General features: G+C 35.4%; 1 protein-coding gene across 2 annotated transcripts in view; it reads right to left on the reverse strand.

Annotated features, from left to right (window-relative positions):
- LOC150099370 (uncharacterized) overlaps positions 1-20,947 on the reverse strand; it is a 462,639-nt gene that overhangs the window by 141,382 nt on the left and 300,310 nt on the right. For both annotated transcript variants that reach the window (XM_090403434.1, XM_090403433.1), the window contains exon 24: positions 9,130-9,201. In XM_090403434.1, coding sequence (XP_090259560.1) covers positions 9,130-9,201 — 72 coding nt within the window. The remainder of the gene's footprint in view (positions 1-9,129; positions 9,202-20,947) is intronic.

Genomic DNA, 20,947 nt, shown 5'->3' on the forward strand with positions numbered 1-20,947 from the left:
ATTTAAGGAGGGGAGGAATGGATGTTTGTGAATGACTTTAGGTGGTAGATGAATTTCATTGCCACCCTGAGACCACCACCCTGCTAAGGTTTATGTATTGGCTTGCAAATCTCTCTCTCTCTCTCTCTCTTGCATTTACAGAACTTTTTACCTGTTCATCTTAGAATAACAGAATACCAGTGTTAGCAAGTTATCCTGAGATAGCTGATGCTTTGGTAGCTGTTGGTTTGCCATCCACAGACTATCATGCAGAGCTAATTCATTTTACTTTGTGTTGGAGGTTTCTTCATATTACTAAAAGTTCTTTTTACTAACTGAAAACTATGGGATAGTGGTTGCTGATGGCTAGCTGCATGTCATCAAGAAATATCTGGTCATGATGTCATGACATCTCTGACATAGGGGATAGTCAAATTCATTAGAGTAATGATGGCTGATGAGTAGCAGTAGACATGCCATATCTTGTAAAAGGATGAAACTCTGAACCAAATAATACAAATGAGAAAACATAAATGATTTTATTTTTAGATAAAACACCACTAAACTGTTTCTTGTCAGATCATTTTACACATCTGCTGGGAATGAACTGCTAGTTTTTTTAAGAAAGTTTTTTCTGACTTCAGGACTCCTGATATTTGGAAAAGGAGCGGGGGGGGAGATACAGTTAAGATTCTTAAAACCACATTTTATGAAGTAGTAGTAAATGCTGTAAGTTTCTGTTACTTTTTATTTTTTCAATTGAAAGTATAATAAGAATGGTGTTGGAAGTGTTTCCACTTGGTTATACTATAAATTAAAGATGCCAAGAAATTATATCATCATCATCATCAAATTCCTGATATATACCATCAAGGGGTGTAAAGGATATGATAGTACTACATGAAAAATTTACACCATTACTAACTTCCTATCTACAATTTTCCTCCAAACCAGTCTGTTACTTACCTGTAAATACTCCAATATTATCAGGTCTTATATTTCTGTCTTCAAAGGCATTTTTTACTGTATCAATCCACCTATACCTTAGCCTTACCTAATATCCTTGTTTTTAATATGATATTGCCATTGATGCCATCTGTTCATGCCCCTCATCTTTCTCAGGACTCACATATCTGCGGTCTCTAGTCTGTGGTCAAGAGTTTTATTTCTAACCCAGATCTCAGATCCATAAGTTAAAATTGGTTTGAATACTGTCTTGTATAGCTAATTTAGTGTTTCAGCTAATTTCTCTCTTATTCCATATGAATTTATTCAATTGACTTGCTACCATACCAGCTTTGTTGATTCTGTTGTCTATTTCCATATTTAATTTCCCATCTTCACTAAAAATCGTGCCTAAGCAGTTGAAATGTTTTACTTGTTCCACAGGTTCTCCATTCACATCGCAGTTGACATTTTCAATGCTTCTGCCTATTTTCATTGTATTTGTCTTGTTATTGCTGACCTTCATGTCATATCAATCACAACAGCTACTCAATTTAGCCAGGGAATCTTGCAGACTTGTAGCGGATTTATTTAGAGGTATAACATCATCTGCATAAAGCAAATAACTGAGATTAACATCTCCAATTTTGATATCATGTTTAATACCACTTTCCTTCATAATGTGATCCATATAGATAATGTACATTCTTGTCTGACAGCAGATTTAACATAAAACCACCTTCCTGTACTTCCTTTAATCCTAACTGCTGGCTTACAACTCAAATAAATACTAAGTATTGCTTGATATAACTGTAGTGTATTGAATAGCTTTTCTATTGGAACCTTGTCATATGCCTTTTCCAGATCGACAAAACTTAAATACAGATCTTTGTTATATTCCCATGATTTCTCAACTATTTGTTGTAAAGGGAAGATCTGATCCTAACAGTCTCTATTTGGCCTGAATGCAGCTTGTTCTTCACCAAGCTTTTCTTCCACAATTCTTCTCAGTATACTTGCATAAATCTTACCAGGAACACTCAGTAGGGAAATACCTCTGTAATTCTTACATTCAGTTTTACTTCCCTTTTTATATATGGGTACTATGAGAGCTCTACTCCAATCATCTGGAATTCATCCTTCTGTCCAGGCCCTCTGAACTATGCAGTCTAGCCACTGTAAAACTTTCATACCTCCACTCTTCAGCATTTCTGGTCGAATATCGTCTGCTTCTGTTTGCCTTTCCACATTTCAGGCTTTTGATGGCTTTTTCTACTTCAAGTATGGATATGTATTCCAGACTGCATGCCTGGTCAGTGTTTTTTTTACCACTGTGCTGTCATCACTGCTTGTTTCATTTAGCAATTTATCCAAGTAATTACTCCTTACCTCAAGGATATCTTTTTCCCCTGTTTTCATGTCACCTTTATCATCTCTAATTCCTTTTACAGCACTCTTTCTTCCATTTCCTCAATTCTAATAATTCTATCAAGAATATCTTGCCACCTTCTTGATATTTATTTTCTGTTCTTGCCAAAGTCTTCCCAAGACTTTTATTTAGCCAGTTTTACACAGTGTTAGCTTTCTTATATTTGTCTCTGTATTCTCTAAGAGCACAAGCTGACTTATTTGCCAGGAGCTTTTGATATGCTTTCTTCTTTTCCTTCGCTACCTCTTTAACTTCCTGTGTCCACCATGGAGTTCTGATTTTTCAATCCTTGCAGACAACCTCACCACATGCCTGTCTGGCTGAATCAATCAGTGTTTTTTTTCAGGCCTTGCCACTGAATCTTCAAGGTTTGGTTCTTGTTCTCAAACTCTTTCATTTTTTCTTGAATAATATTTGTATATTTTAGTCTACAGTTCACATCTGAAAGCTGTTCAACTGTTATTTGCTTTAAAACTTTCTCACATGTTCTTCTTTTCAATATGAAATTCAATTTTATCCTGCTTAAGACTAAATGTTGGTCACTTCCAATTTCAAATCCTCTGTACACTCTGGTGTCCTGCATCAGTGGGGAAAACATCACTGTCAACAATAACATTTCAATTATTGAAATGATTTCCTTGCTTCTTCTCTCTATGTGAATTTGTGCACATTTTTATGTTGGAACATGGTATTAGTAATAACCAGTTCATGTCCTAAACAGAAATCCAACAGGTATTTGCCATTATTATTATTAGCTTTGCTCTTTTCTCCAAATTTTCCCAAAATATTTTTGTATGTCTGACAATAATTTCCTGCTCTGCTATTTAGATCCCCAACAAGGACCAACTTTACCTTTTTCATTGTGTCAGTTGCTTTCTCTAAAGCCTCAAAAAATTCCTCCACTTCTACCTCAGCAGAACCTTCTGTAGGACTATAGGCACAAATAAGTCTCATTGTTCAGTTCCCCATTCTCATATTTGCCCACATCACTCAACTTGAGACTGGCTGCCATTCAAGAAGATTAGTCTCGTATTTAGTGTTGAATACTATGGCTACACCTTCTTTTCCTTGATTGTCATTGCCTGAATATAACATTTTGTATTTATAGCTCAGAAAGATCTCACCAGTTTTTGTCTTTTTTGTTTCAGTCACCCCTATTATGTCGATCTGGTACTTATCCAGTTCCTCAGCTAGCTCGATTTCTTTGCCATTCAGGCTTCTTATGTTGATAGTACCAATCTTGAACTCTGGTGATTTTGAGTTGGGGTGCGTTTTAGGATTTTTTCCAGTAGTTGACTTTTTGCTGTTTGCCCTAGTTCCCTGACGAAAACAACGGGGGCCTTGTTTAACTGGGTGATGTCCCAGCTGGCATGAAATTCTGTCATGTTGTACCATCATTTGAAATTTTTGTTTAAGCCAATACGAATACAATTTGGTCAGCTAAATCCCAAATTGCCAGCCAATTTTTGTCCGTTCAGTATCCAGGTAGATGCCTAACAGGGTGCACCACGAGAAGGTGAGGCTTGGACATCAGGTCAGAAGCCCTGGTTGGTTCTCTGCATTCCTTTGAGGGCTATGTGGAGGTCTCCTCTCAGTTATATAGCTTTGACCCTTAAGCACCCCAAGAAATTATATTCTTGGTTTAATCCTTTATCCAAGTATAAGCAAACAAAGTTTGCACCTGAAGTGTTTACAGGACTGGGCAACTCGTATGACTTGACATCACTTGCCTTAGTATTCCCTAATGCATTGCTTCAACTTTGGTATCACCTCTGAGTCTGGCTCCCACTGATAAGTCTTCAATAAAAGATGAAACCAGTCTGGGTAGTGACCCTTCCCATAATGCATAGCATTATATATGTCCGTAAGGATATGTGCTTTGCATTATGGAATACTAAGGCAAGTGATGTGAAGTCATTAGCTTCTATATATGAGTTGCCCAGTCCGGAAAATCCTTCAGGTGCAAACTTTGTTTGTTTACACTTGAATAAAGGATTAAACTAAGAATATAATTTCTTGGCATCTTTAATTTATAATAAGGATGGTCTTTCACAAAACAAATGAATATGTTAAACAGCCAAAAACTAATGGTGATTCTAACTGCTGTAGTAAGCCAAGTATCAAAGACTACTACAGCCATAGATCAATGGCAGAACTAAAATTTAGTCAAAAGATCAGTCAGGGATTAGATGTCATATAATACTATCTTCAGACCAGCATCAGTGCTAATCTTTCATTAATGTTTTGATGGTGGGAAACATCTAATTATGACCTAACTAAGTTTATCACACGTGAACCACAGTAGTAGGTTTTTTATTACGTAAATATTTCGTCCTAGGTATCTTACTGGACTGATGATGTCCTAAGATACCTAAGATGAAATATTTACGTAATAAAAAATCTACTACTGTGGTTCACATGTGTTAAACTTAGTCGTGAATTCTCCACAGGTTTCTCTATATAATCTAATTATGACTTAGTCATATGCCTGTCTCCACTGTCTGGGAAGAGTGTATGTCTGAGTATTTTTAAATGCTAAAAACATATCCTGCACCAAGGCTTGTTTACTACAGTCATTCATTTTTTTTCATAGAGAGTGTACATAACAGCCTCACTTTAAAAACTAAATATTTCTATTTTCATATTACTAAACAGACACCTGTCTAATTTATTAACTTATAACCCTACATTCAGTTGCCTAATATTTCTACTAAACCTTTTGATGTAACTTCTTAACATGTTATTCATCACTCTGGATTTTTTTGCATTTAGGCATTTATATAAGCAGTGATATATAAATAGGTTTATTTTCAGCTTAAGTTACTTAGCTCTCCCAAATCACATTATTTGTTTGTATTTTTCAAGATGCTCACTGTTGAAATCGAGCATCTAAGCAATTAATTAAGCAAATTAATTAATGTGCTTAATGATATTAATGTCTGTATGTTTCAGAGAGTTTGCAGGAATTTAGGTTCCCAAATAAGTGTTTTTCATCACAATACTTCTATCATCTAGACACCCTGCATAGATAATTGAACTGCATTACCTGTATAACTTCTCGTTTCATTATTAATTCATCACCATCATCATCATGCGTATCAAAGATTTAGGCCTAGCATGGCCTGTTCCGACTTTAGAAGTCATCGTTGAATCGTTTAAGAGGACGTCTTGGTTTTCTTTTTCCTAATGGCTTGTACTTTAAGGCTTGTTTTGGTAATCTTTCTGTTTTCATTCTTTGAACGTGTTTCATCCATTTATGTTTATTTTTTTAATTTTTTCTATTACTGGTTCTTGGTTTAATTCTTTCATAATTTCTTCATTTCTTTTGTGATCAAATAGGGTGTACTTTGCAGTTTTTCTCATAAACTTCATTTCTGCTGTTGTTAATCTTTGTTTGTCTTTTTGTTTATTGTCCAGATTTCACTTCCATATATTAAGACTGGTAGGGCTAATGTATTGTATACTTTTAGTCTGGTTTGCTTTTGAACTAGGTTTGGTTTAAATATAGAGTTAATTACACCTGTTATTTTTAAATATTTTGCAATTTTTACGTTTATATCTTTTTCATTTTCATATGTGATCGTGCATCCTAGGTAGTTAAATGAATTCACCTGTTCTAAGATCTTGTTATCTATTACTATTTTAGTTCTTGCTGGATCTTGTCCTTTAAAGGCCATAATTTTTGATTTTTCTGTTGATATTATCATACCATAATCTTTGGATATCTCATTTAGATCTAAAATAGCTTTCTGTAGTTTAACTTCAGAATTTGTAATTATTATTCGATCGTCGGCAAAGAGAAGAGTGTTTAAGTTTACTGTAGGAGACAGTTTAATTCCTTGATGTAAATTTTTATTCCATTTTATTATTATTTCATTTAAGTAGATATTAAAAAGAGTTGCTTAGAGGGGACATCCCTGTCGGACCCCTTGGTTTATCTCTCTCATAAATGATAGCTCGTGATTTAATCTTATTTGTATTTGATTATTTTCATATATACTTGTAATAGCTTTTAGGATATTATTTGGTATTTGTCTTTCTTTTAATATGTTAAATAATATATTTCTTTTAACTTTGTCAAATGCTTTTTCAAAGTCAATAAATGCAATATGTGTTTCTAAATTGTATTCTCTTCTATTCTCTATTATTAATTTTAGGCAAAAAGCCAGGTCTATACATAATCGTCCTCTTCTAAATCCATCTATACTTCTAAAATAAAGTTTTCGGAATATTTCATTAGTTTGCTATTTAAGATTCTGCTATATATTTTGTAACAGGAATTTAGTATACTGATGCCTCTATTGTTTTTAGGGTCATCTCTATTACTTTTTTTAAAGATAGGAATCACAATTGCTTTTTTCCATTCTATTGGGGGGATACCAGTTGAATAAATTTTATTTAAACATAATAAGAGTCTTTCTTTGAATCTTGCTGCTGCATATTTATATAGTTCTGAACCTAGTATATCTTCTCCAGGTGATTTTCCATTTCTTGTTTCTTTCAGGCTGATTTCTAATTCTTCTTCAGTTATTTCCTTTTCATTTTCATTAATTGTTTGCCAGTTGTCTTTTTTAAAATATTTGTCTGTCCACAATTCTGTGTAGTAATTTAGAAATTCTTCTAATTCAAATTCAATGTTTAATTTTATGCTTTCTTTGGTATCTGCATTTAAGTGTTTTAAAATTTTATATACATTGGGTCTTATTTATATAAATCATGTTCTAAATTAGAAACAAATTTGTTCCATGATTCTCTATGTCTTTTTCTGACTTCTCTTTTAGCTATGGCTCTTATTCTTTTATATTCTATTTCATCTTCTAATCTTTTACTGCTTAATCATTTGTGATAGGCTTCTTCTTTCTTTTTGATGATTTATTTCATTGTATCATCCCAGATCTTCAGTTTTTTCTTTTATTGAATTTTTTGGTCTTTCCTAAGCTTTCATTTGCTGCTGCATTTAGTATCGTTTTTATATTAAGCCATTCTATTTCTATTTCTTAATTTTGTTTTATTTTATCTAGATATTGGTTAATTCTTTGTTCATATATCCATTGTACATTTGTGTCATTCAATAGTCTAGTTTTATAAACAAATGTTTCAATTTTTCTTTCTGTTCTTGTTACTTGTAGCCATTTAGGTGGTAATCTTAATTTTATTTTAACAAGGAAGTGGTCACTGCTTATTTCGTATCCTCCGTGAACTCTAACATCTAGTGAAAATTTTGATATCTTTCATTTAATATAAAGTAATCTAATATTGATTTCCATCCTCTTGCTGCCCAAGTATATTTATGTGTGTCTTTATGTTTATAGAAGGAATTCATTATTTTTAGGTTATTATAAACTACAAAGTCAATCAATTTTTTACCATTCCTGCTTAGAGTATGTTCTCCATATATTCCTATATTATTATTAATTTTCATGTTTCCAATTCTTGCATTTAAGTCTCCTGCTAAAATTACATAATCATTTTTATTTATTTTATTATATATGTTTTGTAGCTAATTATAAAAATCAATATTATCCTGTTTTTTTCCTTCTTCTAGGGCATATAAACCAATTATTGTTAAATAGCCTCTATCTATTTTTATTCTAGCTTCTATTATTCTTTCATTCCATAATTTATAATGTTTTAACTGTTTTGAAAGGGAGTTATGAATCCAAATCATGACTCCTGCTTGTGCTCTTTGGTCTCTGTCGCCTCCACTGTATATCACATTAAAATTTTCAGTTCTCATGGTTCCTTTTAATTTCTTTTTTGTTTCAGTGATTACTGCTATTTTAAAATTTCTTTCATTTAATAATTGGTCTAATTCTATTTCTTTATATGCTATTCCTCTTACATTCCAGTTTGCTATGTGTATTATATTTTGTCGTTTCCATTTTTGTTTTACCTTTTCCATTCCAGGGTTGTTTCCTGTAGATTCAATCCGATTATCTTTTTCTGTCAGCTTACTAGTAGAATTATGTTCTCCATGTCAGGGGACTAGCCTGACGATTGACTAGTTCAGTGGTAGGGCTGCTACCTTAAGGCTTCTGAACTAGCCTTCTTCCAAATTTAAACCCATAGGAGGAATAGGGTATATTGAAGGGGGAAAGAGAAGATTATAGAAAAATTATAGTAAGGTTTATAGAGAGGGCATAGTTGTAAGGCCAGAAATGAAAAGACCCCCATGGCCCTCGAGTACTCTAATAGCATAAGGATCATAAAATAAGAAGAGTTGGCTGATAAGGCCTTATAGGAAAGATTAAAGTAAATGGATCTTCCTCAAAGTAGTAGAAGGAGAGGATAGATCCAGCTAGGGGTCCATGGGAGTACTGCTTCCCTTACAATCAAGATGATTGCCCTTATGGCCTTTTGGTCCACGAGTCCTTATTCAGTATATTTGGACCACCCCACCATATACACACATATACACACATGGTGGGCTCCCCTATCCGCCACCCAGGGGACGCACTCTCTAGGAGTTACAGGGTTCCCCGAGAGTTCATTATTAATTAAATCTTTAATACTAAAATTTGTTTTCATAATATCATATCAAAGGACATGAACATATTAAGTAAATTTCACAGTTGTCCTTTGCACACATGCTCATTCTTTATACGAAAGGGGAAAAAAATATTCCCAATAAAATAATTTAAATTTTATCAACAATAATCTTATATTGTATACTGCATATTATATGCAACCTATCTAAAATTTCACAAGTATATGCACTATTTTCTAACTTGTTAGTTATAAATATCACCTGCTAATCGATGGATTAAAAAAATCACCTTAGTTTGTTCTGGTTCAGATGTTTCTTTCACTTCTTTCTCTAAAGGATTTGATTCCTTTAATGTCACAACCTATAAACAAAATATGACAAATATACTAAAATATCAGTCTAACCTGCAAAGTTTTATATGCCACAGTCAACTTTCACTCTAGCAAACCACTATAACAAAAAACAGGTCAGCAGAACAAACTATGAAAATTTGTAAGCAAAAATATCATTATAGCAAAGTATCCACTACAAAAAACAATTCCAGTAGTCCCTACAAGTTTGCTACCATGAAATTTGACAATATTTAAAAAAAAAATGTTAAAAAGAATGCAAAAACGAAGAAATATCCATAATCAGATAACAAATTCTTGTTTTTAAAAATAAAAAAATTAGAATTACTGTTACCATTTCTGATAATTCAAAATTAAACCAAATAAAGTATACTCTTTTTAGCAAAAAACAAATTTATAAAAAAAAAATAAATATATAAATATTGTAAAAAACACGAAAATAGCTCAAAAGGTTACTTGGGATGTTGAAGAATAACCTTGAAGAAGAAGACACTGCAAGTAGAGACAAAAAGTAGGAAGTCATCATCCTCTCTTTATTAGGATATAATATAATTAAATCTGGATTTAAGTACACAGATTTTGTTGTCTGGGTTTCTCAGCAATGATGAAGTGATGAAGAAGATGCAGATGCAAGTGACCAAGGTAGTGATGAGCTTGTAGAATGCTCACTATGATGATAGACTGAAGATATGTAGATTATCATGTTGATAGGTGGAAAAAAGGGATATGATGGATATATATGTTACTAAAAGGTTTTTATAAGATTGATGCAGAAGAAATTTTTCAATACATTTCTAGAAGGGAGAGAATAAGGGATCACACATAGAACAGTGTAATTAGCAAGAGGATGGATTCTAGAATAAAATGCCAAAGGACATAGTTTGGACTAATTCATTTGAATGTCTCTGAAACATAAAAATCATAATCATCAATACATAAAAGGGTAATTAACATTATATCTCATTGGGGGGGGGGGGATTAAATATCATCATCAAATTCCTGACATGTACCCTCAAGGGGTGTACAGGATATGATAGCACTACATGAAAAACTTACATTGTCACTAACTTCCTATCTACAATTTTCCTCCAAATCAATCTGTTACCTGTCAAGACTCCAACATTATGAGATCTCATATTTCTGTCTTCTAAGGCACTTTTTACTGTATCAGTCCACCTATATCTTAGTCTTTCTCTGGGTCTTTTCCTGCCAACCTGGCAGAGAACACTTGTTTTGCTAATCTTTCCTCTCCCATTCTTTAAGTGACCATACCACCTGGGATTAGCTGTACTAACACATGGCCTTAAGTTGAAATGTGTAAAGACACTCAAAAACTTGCATAATTCTAAACTTGACAACATGAATAGGTTCAGAAGCCAATCAAGCAAAGTCAGTAAAACCAAATATTAAAAAAATGAAAGACTTTGTGTTTGTGGTTATTATAAGTCGCAGTGGGAATATGAATAAATTGTCATATTTTACAGAAAAATAATGGTAACTATTTTCACTAGGGCAAACGTAAACTGTTTGCCCTAGTGAAACTATTTATTTATTTTATTATATATTTCTATTCCTTATTAATAATTTCTATATGGATATAAGAAGAAATATTTGCAACAAAAGAACAGCAGATGAAATTTCAGAAACTGCACTGGGCACAAGTACTGAAAGTATTTTATAGCCAGCATTGAAATAGTACCAAAATTTTCAAGAAGAAAATAGAACTTTTCGTCAAGAGTAGAAAATAAGGTATTTAATTAAGGTAGCAATGGATTTCAGCTGTGTTAAAAAAAAGTGCTTTTAATTAGCGTATAGTGTGGCATTTCATCGCGAACTGTGCTGTATTTTTTCAGTTTGGATACAAGTGTCTTTCAGTAGTGTTGTTGTTGGTAGTTTTTATCATTTATATTGTGTTTTGCTACTTGCTTATTCTTACTGCTCTGAAAATAGCATCTATAAAGAAATGCACATTGGTGGCATGGAAAGCTTCAGTATGAAGATCTAGCTCTGCCTTGAATTTTTTCACAGTGAATGCATTGTGAAAATTGCTATAAGCATGCACTGAAAAATGTGAAAGATTTGTGAACTGTTTGGGTAAATGAGAAGGAAAGCATTAACATATGTGAAAAGGGTCTTAATAGATTAGCACAATTAGAAATGGGAGCAAGTGTCGGGACTGTAGTAGAAGAGCTTAGGCAAGAATGAAAATTAGTGAAAATGAAAACTAAATGAAACATCTGCAAGAGAATATTAAACATCTAATGAAGAGATTGGCTGATGAGAATGAGAAAGTTAGTATTACAAAAAAAGAGTCAAAAGTTAGTCATATATCATTGTATAGGGATTCGATAAGTAGAGATGTGATGACTAATAAAGTACACAAAACATTTCTTTCCTAGTATAACAATGAAGCAAATAACTGATGAGTTGCAGAAAAGGGCAGACTGGGTGTCAAAATTAGTGGCAATCATGGGCACAAATGACTTATTTGGGGGAAAAATAATGTTTGATAGAGACTTGAGGAAGTTTTTGCAGCTGGTAAAGAAGAACAGTGTTGTTGGAAAAGTCGTAGACTGTTGTATCTTGTTATATCTCATATCTTGTTGCCAAGATATGACAAAAGTAAATTGACAAGGAGAGCAGAGATAATGAATAGTAAGATGGCTGAGTTGGGTGAATCAAGGGCAATTTTTAAATCTGTGAGGTGAATTTGAAGGAAAGTTGGAATGGTTTAAAGTTGATGAATTGCATTGGAATGGGTTTGGTGTTGGGCATTTAGAAAGGCTATTGTTTTCTGAGAAGGCAGAGAGTCAAGAAGTTAATGTAGTAAATGATCAGATTCTATTTGTGAAGTAGAATACCACAACTAAATGGATTGTAAGACAGGAGGAAGATGGATATAAGGTTGAAGATGTGGTTAAAGCAGTACAAGGTGATGGAATGCATATGGGTGAGGATGAGACAGGTAGGAATAAAAATCAGAGTCGGGATCAGAGAAACAGGAGTGGTCAGTCCAAAGAGAGGTGTGGTATAGCAACTAGAACAGAGAATGATGGTGCTGGTAGAATGTCCTTAAAGACACAGGGATTGTTATGTTTATACACAAGCGTAAGGAGTATTCAAAACAAGAGAACTGAGTTAGTTGTACTCATTGAGTCAGTATACAAAGATAACCAGAATGTGTGAAACTTGGTTGTCTGAGGAGGATGTGATGCCAGGAATAGAAATGGAAGAATATATAATTTTCTGATTTTCTGAAAGGATAGAAATGTGAAAAGAGGAAGGGCGAATGCTGTTAATGATTGCAGAGAAATTGTGTCCAATTAATAAGAAAAAATGTTGACAATGCATAGAAACTCACAAGGCAGTATCTGACAAAAGCAATGTATAACTGCATACCAAAGGTTAAGGAAAAGTAAATAGAGTAGGAGTAAAATGGATGAACAGTGAAATCGAACAAGAAAAAAGAAAAAAAAGAAAAAGCTATGGAAGAGGTAAAAGACAGTTGGTGGTGATCAGATCCATAAAGCGTATAAAGGGCAGGCTAGAAAGATGATGAGCATGGTAAAGAAAGAAAAGGTGCAGTATGAGAGGAGATTGACTGGTTAGACCAAGGTTAACTCAAGGGAATTTTTCTGCTAAAGGTCAAGCAGGAGAAAGAATAATTATGACAGGTTGACAGTGGTGGATAATCATGGCAGCAGAATAACAGTTGCAAAAGATATAGTGGAATTAGTGAATGAGCACTTTATCTGTGTATACCATACTAGTGTAAATGATGGGTGCAATATATGGAAGGGAGACAATTACTAAGAAAATTGGAAGCAAAAAAATATGAGGTGTACCAGGTGTTGATTGGGTTAGATGTTAATAAGGCTGTGGGAATGGATGATATATCACTACTTATTCTTAAGGAATGTGCACAACAGTTAGCTATGCCCTCATCATCAAATTTCTGCCATTTACCCTCAAGGGGTGTACAGGATATGATAGTACTACATGAAAAATTTACATCATTACTAACTTCCTATCTACAATTTTCCTCCAGATCAGTCTGTTACTTGTCAAGACTCCAATATTATCAGATCTTATATTTCTGTCGTCTAAGGCTGTACCATATCAATCCACCTATATCTTGGTCTTCCTCTGGGTTGTTTTCCTGCCAACCTGGCAGAGAACACCTGTTTTGCCAATCTTTCCTCACCCATTCTGTTTAAATGACCATACCACCTGAGAATAGCTCTGCTAACGCATTCCTGGATGCTGACAATGTCAAGTTCTTTCCTAATATCCTCACTTTTAATATGATATTGCCATTGATGCCATCTGTTCACACCTCTAATCTTTCTCAGGAGTCTCATATCTGTGGTCTCTCGTCTTTGGTCAAGTGTTTTACTTCTGACCCAGCTCTCAGATCCATAAGTTAAAACTGGTTTGAACACTGTCTTGTATACAGCTAATTTAGTGTTCGGACTAATTTCTCTCTTATTACACATGAATTTATTCAATTGACTTCCTACTATACCAGCTTTATTGATTCTGTTGTCTATTTGAATATATTTAATTTACCATCTTCACTAAAAATCATGCCTAAGTAGATGACATGTTTTACTTGTTCCACAGGTTCTCCGTTCACAATGCAGTTGACATTTTCAATGATTCTGCCTATTTTCATTGTCTTTGTCTTTTTATTGCTGACCTTCATACCATATCTATTACAACAGTTATTCAATTTAGTCAAGGAATCTTGCAGACCCGTAGCAAATTTATTGATAAGCATAACATTGTCCACATAATACGTGTGTAGAGGCTTAAGTGCTGTGAGGACATCATGTTGGAGGCTTAATGGATTTTTTACAACACTCAAAAAGAATTAAAATAGAATTTAATGCTTCCTATATTTCGTCCTAGTCACTAGGACATCTACGGGGATTACAAAAACACTTAATGTAACATATACACAAATAACAAACAATACTAAGCCCAACCACGTGGGTGACACTAAAGTCCTATCTAGGTAGAGCGCCATCTAAGGGCAGTAGTAGGTGGCCTGGAATGTAAGGTGGGAACTCTGGTGATGAGTGTTTCCCAAATCTTCGGAAGCTTAATGCAACCGTATTTATTGAGATTTGGTTGGTTTTTGAGAGCTGCTACTGCTTCTAAGAAAAGTCTCTCTTTCTTGATTTTGCTGTGGTGGAGTATGGTGGTTTTCTTCCATGATACCCTGTGGGTGGTTTCCAAAACATGGTCAGCCAAGCCTGAATGGCCATAGTTGTGTTTGAAGATGTAAGACCTGTGTTCCTCTAGACGGATGGGTGCTGATCTGCCTGTCTGTCCAAAGTATGCCAGCTTACAGGAACAGGGTACTTTATAAACTCCAGGCAGAGAGAGAGGAGGGAGCTGATCTTTCGTAGAATGGATAAGGGTAGCAAGTTTGCGGTGGGGCTTATATGCTGTGTGTAGGTTGTACTGTTTTAGTATCTTGGCTATTTTTTCGGATGTAGGGTATGGTGATGGCATTTTTAAAATCTTGTTGACGAGAAGGACGGGGAATGGGGGAGGAGTTGATTATTTTTTTGATACTGTGATCGCTGTAGCCATTGGAGAGGAAAGTGCTGTGTATGTGGTTAAGCTCAGTAGTGAGGGCGGTTCCACTGGAACAAAGATTGTGGGCTCTCTTGGTAAGAGTTTTAATAATGCCATATTGTTGAGAGGGGTGGTGGTGGGAGAGTTTGTGAATGTATCTGCCTGTGTATGTGGGTTTTCTGTATATGGTGAAGGTAAGTGTATCATTAGGCAGGCGTGTGACTAAGGTGTCTAGGAAGGGTAAACAATTGTTCTTTTCCTTTTCCATAGTGAACTGGATTCTTGGATGTAGACTATTGAGATGACTGAGGAAGGAGTCTAACGTGTCTGGGCCATGAAGACAAATAGAGAACACATCATCTACATATCTTAGCCAGATAGAAGGTTTGAGTGGGGCTGAGTCTATGGCTCGTTTTTCGAAATCTTCCATATAGAAATTGGCAGGGGGGGGGTGAGAGGGGGGGGGGAACCCATGGCAGTTCCCTCTATCTGCTTGTAGATTTTGTTGTTCCAAGAGAAATACCCAGAGTTAATGGCAAAGGAAAAGAGATCTAAGATGTCAGAGGGAAAAACGTTTTCTAAGAGAGATAAGGTATCAATTAAGGGAATATTGGTAAACAAAGAGGAGATATCAAAGCTTACCAATATGTCTGTCTTATTCAAGGTTAAATTTTCTGTGAGGGCTTTAAAGTGGGTCGAGTTTTTTATATAGGAAGGGGACCTTCTGGTGATGGGGATCAGAGAGTTGGCCAGCTGTTTAGATAGTCTATAGCAAGGTGCATTGGTGGCATCTACTATAGGCCTGAGTGGGGAATTGGGTTTGTGGATTTTTGGTAAACTGTATATTCGGGGGGGACGGGAGCGGAAAGGTTCAAGTTTTTTCGTGACGTCAGGGGGCCAGGAAGATACTTTTTTGAGTAAGATTTTTAGTTTCTTAACTTGTGTTTTTGTGGGGTCGTGTTCTAGCGGGATGTAGGTAGCGTGATCGCGGAGGATAATGTTCATTTTACGATTGTATTCACTGGTATTAAGAACGACTGTGGCATTACCCTTATCCGCTCTGGTGATGACGATACTTTTTTCTTTACGTAGTTTCAGGAGAGCTGTGCGTTGGGCATATGATAAATTACTTTTTGGCGGCGAAGAATGCGCGAGGATGTTGGCTACGTCAAGTCTGATGTTGTTAGCTATCTCTGACGATAAGCAACCGATACCCAGTTCGATGTTCACCATTACGTCAAGCACCGGCACTTCATTAGGAGCGATGGCAAAATTACGGCGCAAAGCTTTTCTTAGAAGCAGCAGCTCTCAAAAACCAACCAAATCTCAATAAATACGGTTGCATTAAGCTTCCGAAGATTTGGGAAACACTCATCACCAAAGTTCCCACCTTACATTCCAGGCCACCTACTACTGCCCTTAGATGGCGCTCTACCTAGATAGGACTTTAGTGTCACCCACGTGGTTGGGCTTAGTATTGTTTGTTATTTGTGTATATGTTACATTAAGTGTTTTTGTAATCCCCGTAGATGTCCTAGTGACTAGGACGAAATATAGGAAGCATTAAATTCTATTCTAATTCTTTTTGAGTGTTGTAAAAAATCCATTAAGCCTCCAACATGATTGTCCGCATAAAGCAAAGGGTGGATCATGTTTATTACCACTTTTCCTTCATAATGTGATCCATACAGATAGTGAATAACAGAGGGGATAATGTACATCCTTGTCTCACACTAGATTTAACATTAAACCATCTTCCTGTACTTCCATCAATTCTAACTGCTGACTTACAACTCAAATAAAGACTAAGCATTGCTTGATATAATGCCTCACTGACACCATATAACTGTAGCATATTGAATAACTTCTCTCTTGGCACCATGTCATATGCCTTTTCCAGATTTACAAAATTCAAATAGAGATCTTTGTTATATTCCCATGATTTCTCCACTATTTGTCGTAAAGTGAAGATCTGATCCTGACATCCCCTATTTGGCCAGAATCCAGCTTGTTCTTCACCAAGCTTTTCTTCTACAATTCTTCTCAACCGATTCTCAAGTATACTTGCATAAATCTTACTAGGTGCACTCAGTAAGGAAATACCTCTGTAATTCTCACATTCAGTTTTACTTCCCTTTTTATATATGGGTACTATGAGAACTCTACTCCAATCATCTGGAATTCATCCCTCTGTCCAATCTTTCTGAACTATGCAGTACAGCCATCTCTAAAGTGTGGTTCCTGTTCTCAAACTCTTTCATTTTTTCTTCAATAATCTTTGTATATTTTAGTCTACAGTTCACATCTGAGAGCTGCTGAACTTTAATTCACTTTAAAACTTTCTTACATGTTAATCTTTCAACTATGAAATTCAATTTTATCCTGCTCTAGACTAAATAGTGATCACTTCCAATTTCAAATCCTCTATACACTCTGGTGTCCTGCATCAGGGAGAAAACATCACTATTGTTGATAGTGATGTTTTCTGTCAAACATAGTCAATGAGACTTTTCTTATTCCTTGCCTCTTCTCTCCATGTGAATTTGTGCACATTTTTATGTTGGAACACGGTATTAGCAATAACCCGTCCATGTCCTGAGCAGAAATCCAACAAATATTTGCCATTATTATTAGCTTTGCTCTTTTCTCCAAATTTTCCCAATATATTTTTGTATGTCTGACAATCATTTCCTACTTTGCTATTTAGATCCCCAACAAGGACCAACTTTTCCTTTTTCATTGTGACAGATGCTGTCTCTAAATCCTCAAAAAATTCCTCCACTTCTACCTTAGTATAACCTTCTGTGGGACAAATAAGTCTCATTGTCCAGTTCCCCATTCTGATATTTGCCCACATCACTCTACTTGAGACTGCCTGCCATTCAAGAAGATTAGCCTCGTATTTAGTGTTGAATACTATGGCTACTCCTTCTTTTCCTTGATTGTCATTGCCTGAATATAACATTTTGTATTTATTGATCAGAAAGATCTCACCAGTTTTTGTCTTTTTTTGTTTCAGTCACCCCTATTATGTCGATCTGGTACTTATCTAATTCCTCAGCTAGCTCCATTTCTTTGCCATTCAGGCTTCTTATGTTGATAGTACCGATCTTTAACTCTGGTGATGTTCAGTTGGGGTGTTTTTTCAGATTTGTTCCAGTAGCTGACTTTTCGCTGTTCACCCTGGTTCCCTGGTGAAAACAACGGGGGCCTTGTTTAACCGGGTGGCCCCTCCAGCCAGCATGATTTGTCATATTGTACCATCATTTTGTAATTTGATTTAAGCCAATAAGAATTACAATTTGGTTGGCTAAATCCCAAATTACCAGCCCATTCTCATTCGTTCAGCATCCAGGTAGATACCCAACAGGGTGCACCATGAGAAAGTGAGGATTGGACATTAAGTCAGAAGCCCTGGTCAGTTCTCTGCACTCCTTTAAAGGCCATGTGGAGGACTCCTCTCAGTTATACAACTTTGACCCTTAAGCACCCCTGACTTTGTTATTTAATGGAAGTCTTGCAGTGGGTAGGTTTCCTAAGGAGTGGAAATAAGCAAAATAGTATCACTTTACAAGCATGGTTCTAGGAGAGAAGTTTCCAATTATAGACCAGTCTGTATAACTGCGGTTATGTTCAAGGTGTTGAAGAGTTTGGTTAGGAATAGAATACAGGATTGGGTTGATGGACAAGGCATTCTTTATAATGGTCAGCATGCATTTGTAAAGGGTAGGTCCTGTTTTAGCAATTTACTTGCATTTTATGATAGAATATTGAGTGTGTTAAATAAGGGAGAATCATATATAGTGATATTCTTGGATCTTGCAAAAGCATTTGATAGATTACCACATGATAAGTTAGTGTACAAGTTTCAGTTAGATGGATTAGCTGGATCAGGGATTGGTTCTCTGAATGATACCAGGAGGTTGTATATGATGAAACAGTGTCCCTAGAAAGGAGGATAACCCAGTGGCATGCCACAGGGTTCTGTTCTTTGGCCCTTGCTGTTTAACTTGTTTGTAAATGATATATCATGTGGACTGACTGGGGGATCTTCAGTTGTTTACTGATGATGCAAAGTTGGGAAGAATTATAAGTAGCACTGCTGATGTTAATTCCCTTTAGGAAGATTTGAATAGACTTTTTCCTTGGTCAAAGGAGAGGAGTTGTAGTTTCAATATCAATAAGTACAAGGTGTTGCATTTTGGAGTGCAGAAATATAAGGCTGTGTACTATATTGATGGTGCCATTCTGCAGGAAGTGGATGAGATTAGAGATTTGGGAGTGATGGTTGACAGCAGACTGAAGTTTAGAGGGCATATTGCTAGAGTTGCACATCATAGTGCTGCTATGATAAGAAGTACTCTAACATGCAAGGATAAGGAAGTGGTTGTTGAAAGTTTATTTTTCACTTGGTTAGAGTATAATAAAATTAGTTTAATCCTTTATCCAAGTGTGAGCAAACAAAGTTTGCGCCTGAAGTATCTTCAGGACTAGGGTAAGGTGATACCACACCAGGGCAACTCATTGCAAAGGTGGAGAAAGCTACCAACACTCCTATCTCAGTATCTCCTATAATGCAAAACACATCTCCTTGCGGATATGTCTAATGTTATGCATTAAGGGAAGGGCCACTACCCAGACTAGTTTCGACCTTTATTGAGGTCTCTTCAGTGGGAGCCAGGCCCTAGTGGAAATACCAGGCAGAAGCATTTGCAGGTCATCTCTACCTATAGGAGTTGCCAAACGGTGTGCCACCCTTTTTTAATAAATTACTCTGGATTTAGAGAAGGTTGTTGAAAGTTTATTTTTCACTTGGTTAGAGTATAATAAAATTAGTTTAATCCTTTATCCAAGTGTGAGCAAACAAAGTTTGCGCCTGAAGTATCTTCAGGACTAGGGTAAGGTGATACCACACCACTCCCACTGAAGAGACCTCAATAAAGGTCGAAACTAGTCTGGGTAGTGGCCCTTCCCTTAATGCATAACATTAGACATATCCGCAAGGAGATGTGTTTTGCATTATAGGAGATACTGAGATAGGAGTGTTGGTATCTTTCTCCACCTTTGCAACGAGTTGCCCTGGTGTGGTATCACCTTACCCTAGTCCTGAAGATACTTCAGGCGCAAACTTTGTTTGCTCACACTTGGATAAAGGATTAAACTAATTTTATTATAAGGAAGTGGTTGTGCCACTGTATAAGGCACTGGTCAGACCACACTTGGACTATTGTTCTCAGATCAGGTCACCTAGTTTTCAATGTGATTTGGAGACATTGGAAAGGATCCAGAGACCAGTGACTAAGACAATATCAGGAGTTTGGAATGCTAGCTATGAAGAGAGGTTGAAAAAATGTGAATTAAAGAGTTTAGTGGATAGGAAGAAAAGAGGCAATATGACAAAGACATTTAAGTTAGTGTTAATCCAGATGAGATTATAAAAAGAGTAGAAGGCGAGAGGAGGGGAAAAACCAGAGGTCATCCTTGGAAGTTATGTAAGGGTGTGTGGTGAAGAGGGGGGTGAGGAGTAGATTTTTTAGATGGAGAACTGTCAGTGAATGGAATGCATTAGAATGTGTTGTTAATGCAAGGAGTGTTGAGGATTTTAAGATTTGGTATATATAATAAATATGATGTAAATTGAATGAACATGATGAGTCTGCTGCCTCCATGGAGGATGCAATAATAATAATATTATTATTATTATTATTATATTAAATGAAAACAAAAAAAGATGATGTAGCCAGGACCATTTGTACAGTTTGTAAAATGACTATTTATCAAATTAAATCTTATGATATTAATTTAAGTAACTAAATTAATTAATTAAAGTTAAGTAAGTAATTAAATCTTATGGTATGCAGCATGATCACAACATTCATGAAGCTGGGGATGAGAAAAAATAGTAAACTCCAGGTTTATGCAAATTTATTGCAATTTTTCAAAAGGTTATGTCTTCTCAAAAAAACAAATGACAATTTTCCTCTCAAAAAATGATAAGTTAGATTTAGGATCTTTGAAACTAAGTTTTTGATAGGAAAATATCACAAATCTTTTACTGAAAGTGAATTTTTGAAACTAGTTGTTTTGGCCATAAGTATGAAAATGAAATATTTCAAATATGTCTGTCTGTAATGATTAAATTTAACGAAAAATTAAAGAATTAGTCATGTT

The sequence above is a fragment of the Typopeltis vanoorti genome, chromosome 14 (genome assembly GCF_054136105.1).
Source record: "Typopeltis vanoorti isolate ZY-2024b chromosome 14, IOZ_Tvanoo_1.0, whole genome shotgun sequence".
Classification (NCBI taxonomy): Eukaryota; Metazoa; Arthropoda; class Arachnida; order Uropygi; family Thelyphonidae; genus Typopeltis; species Typopeltis vanoorti.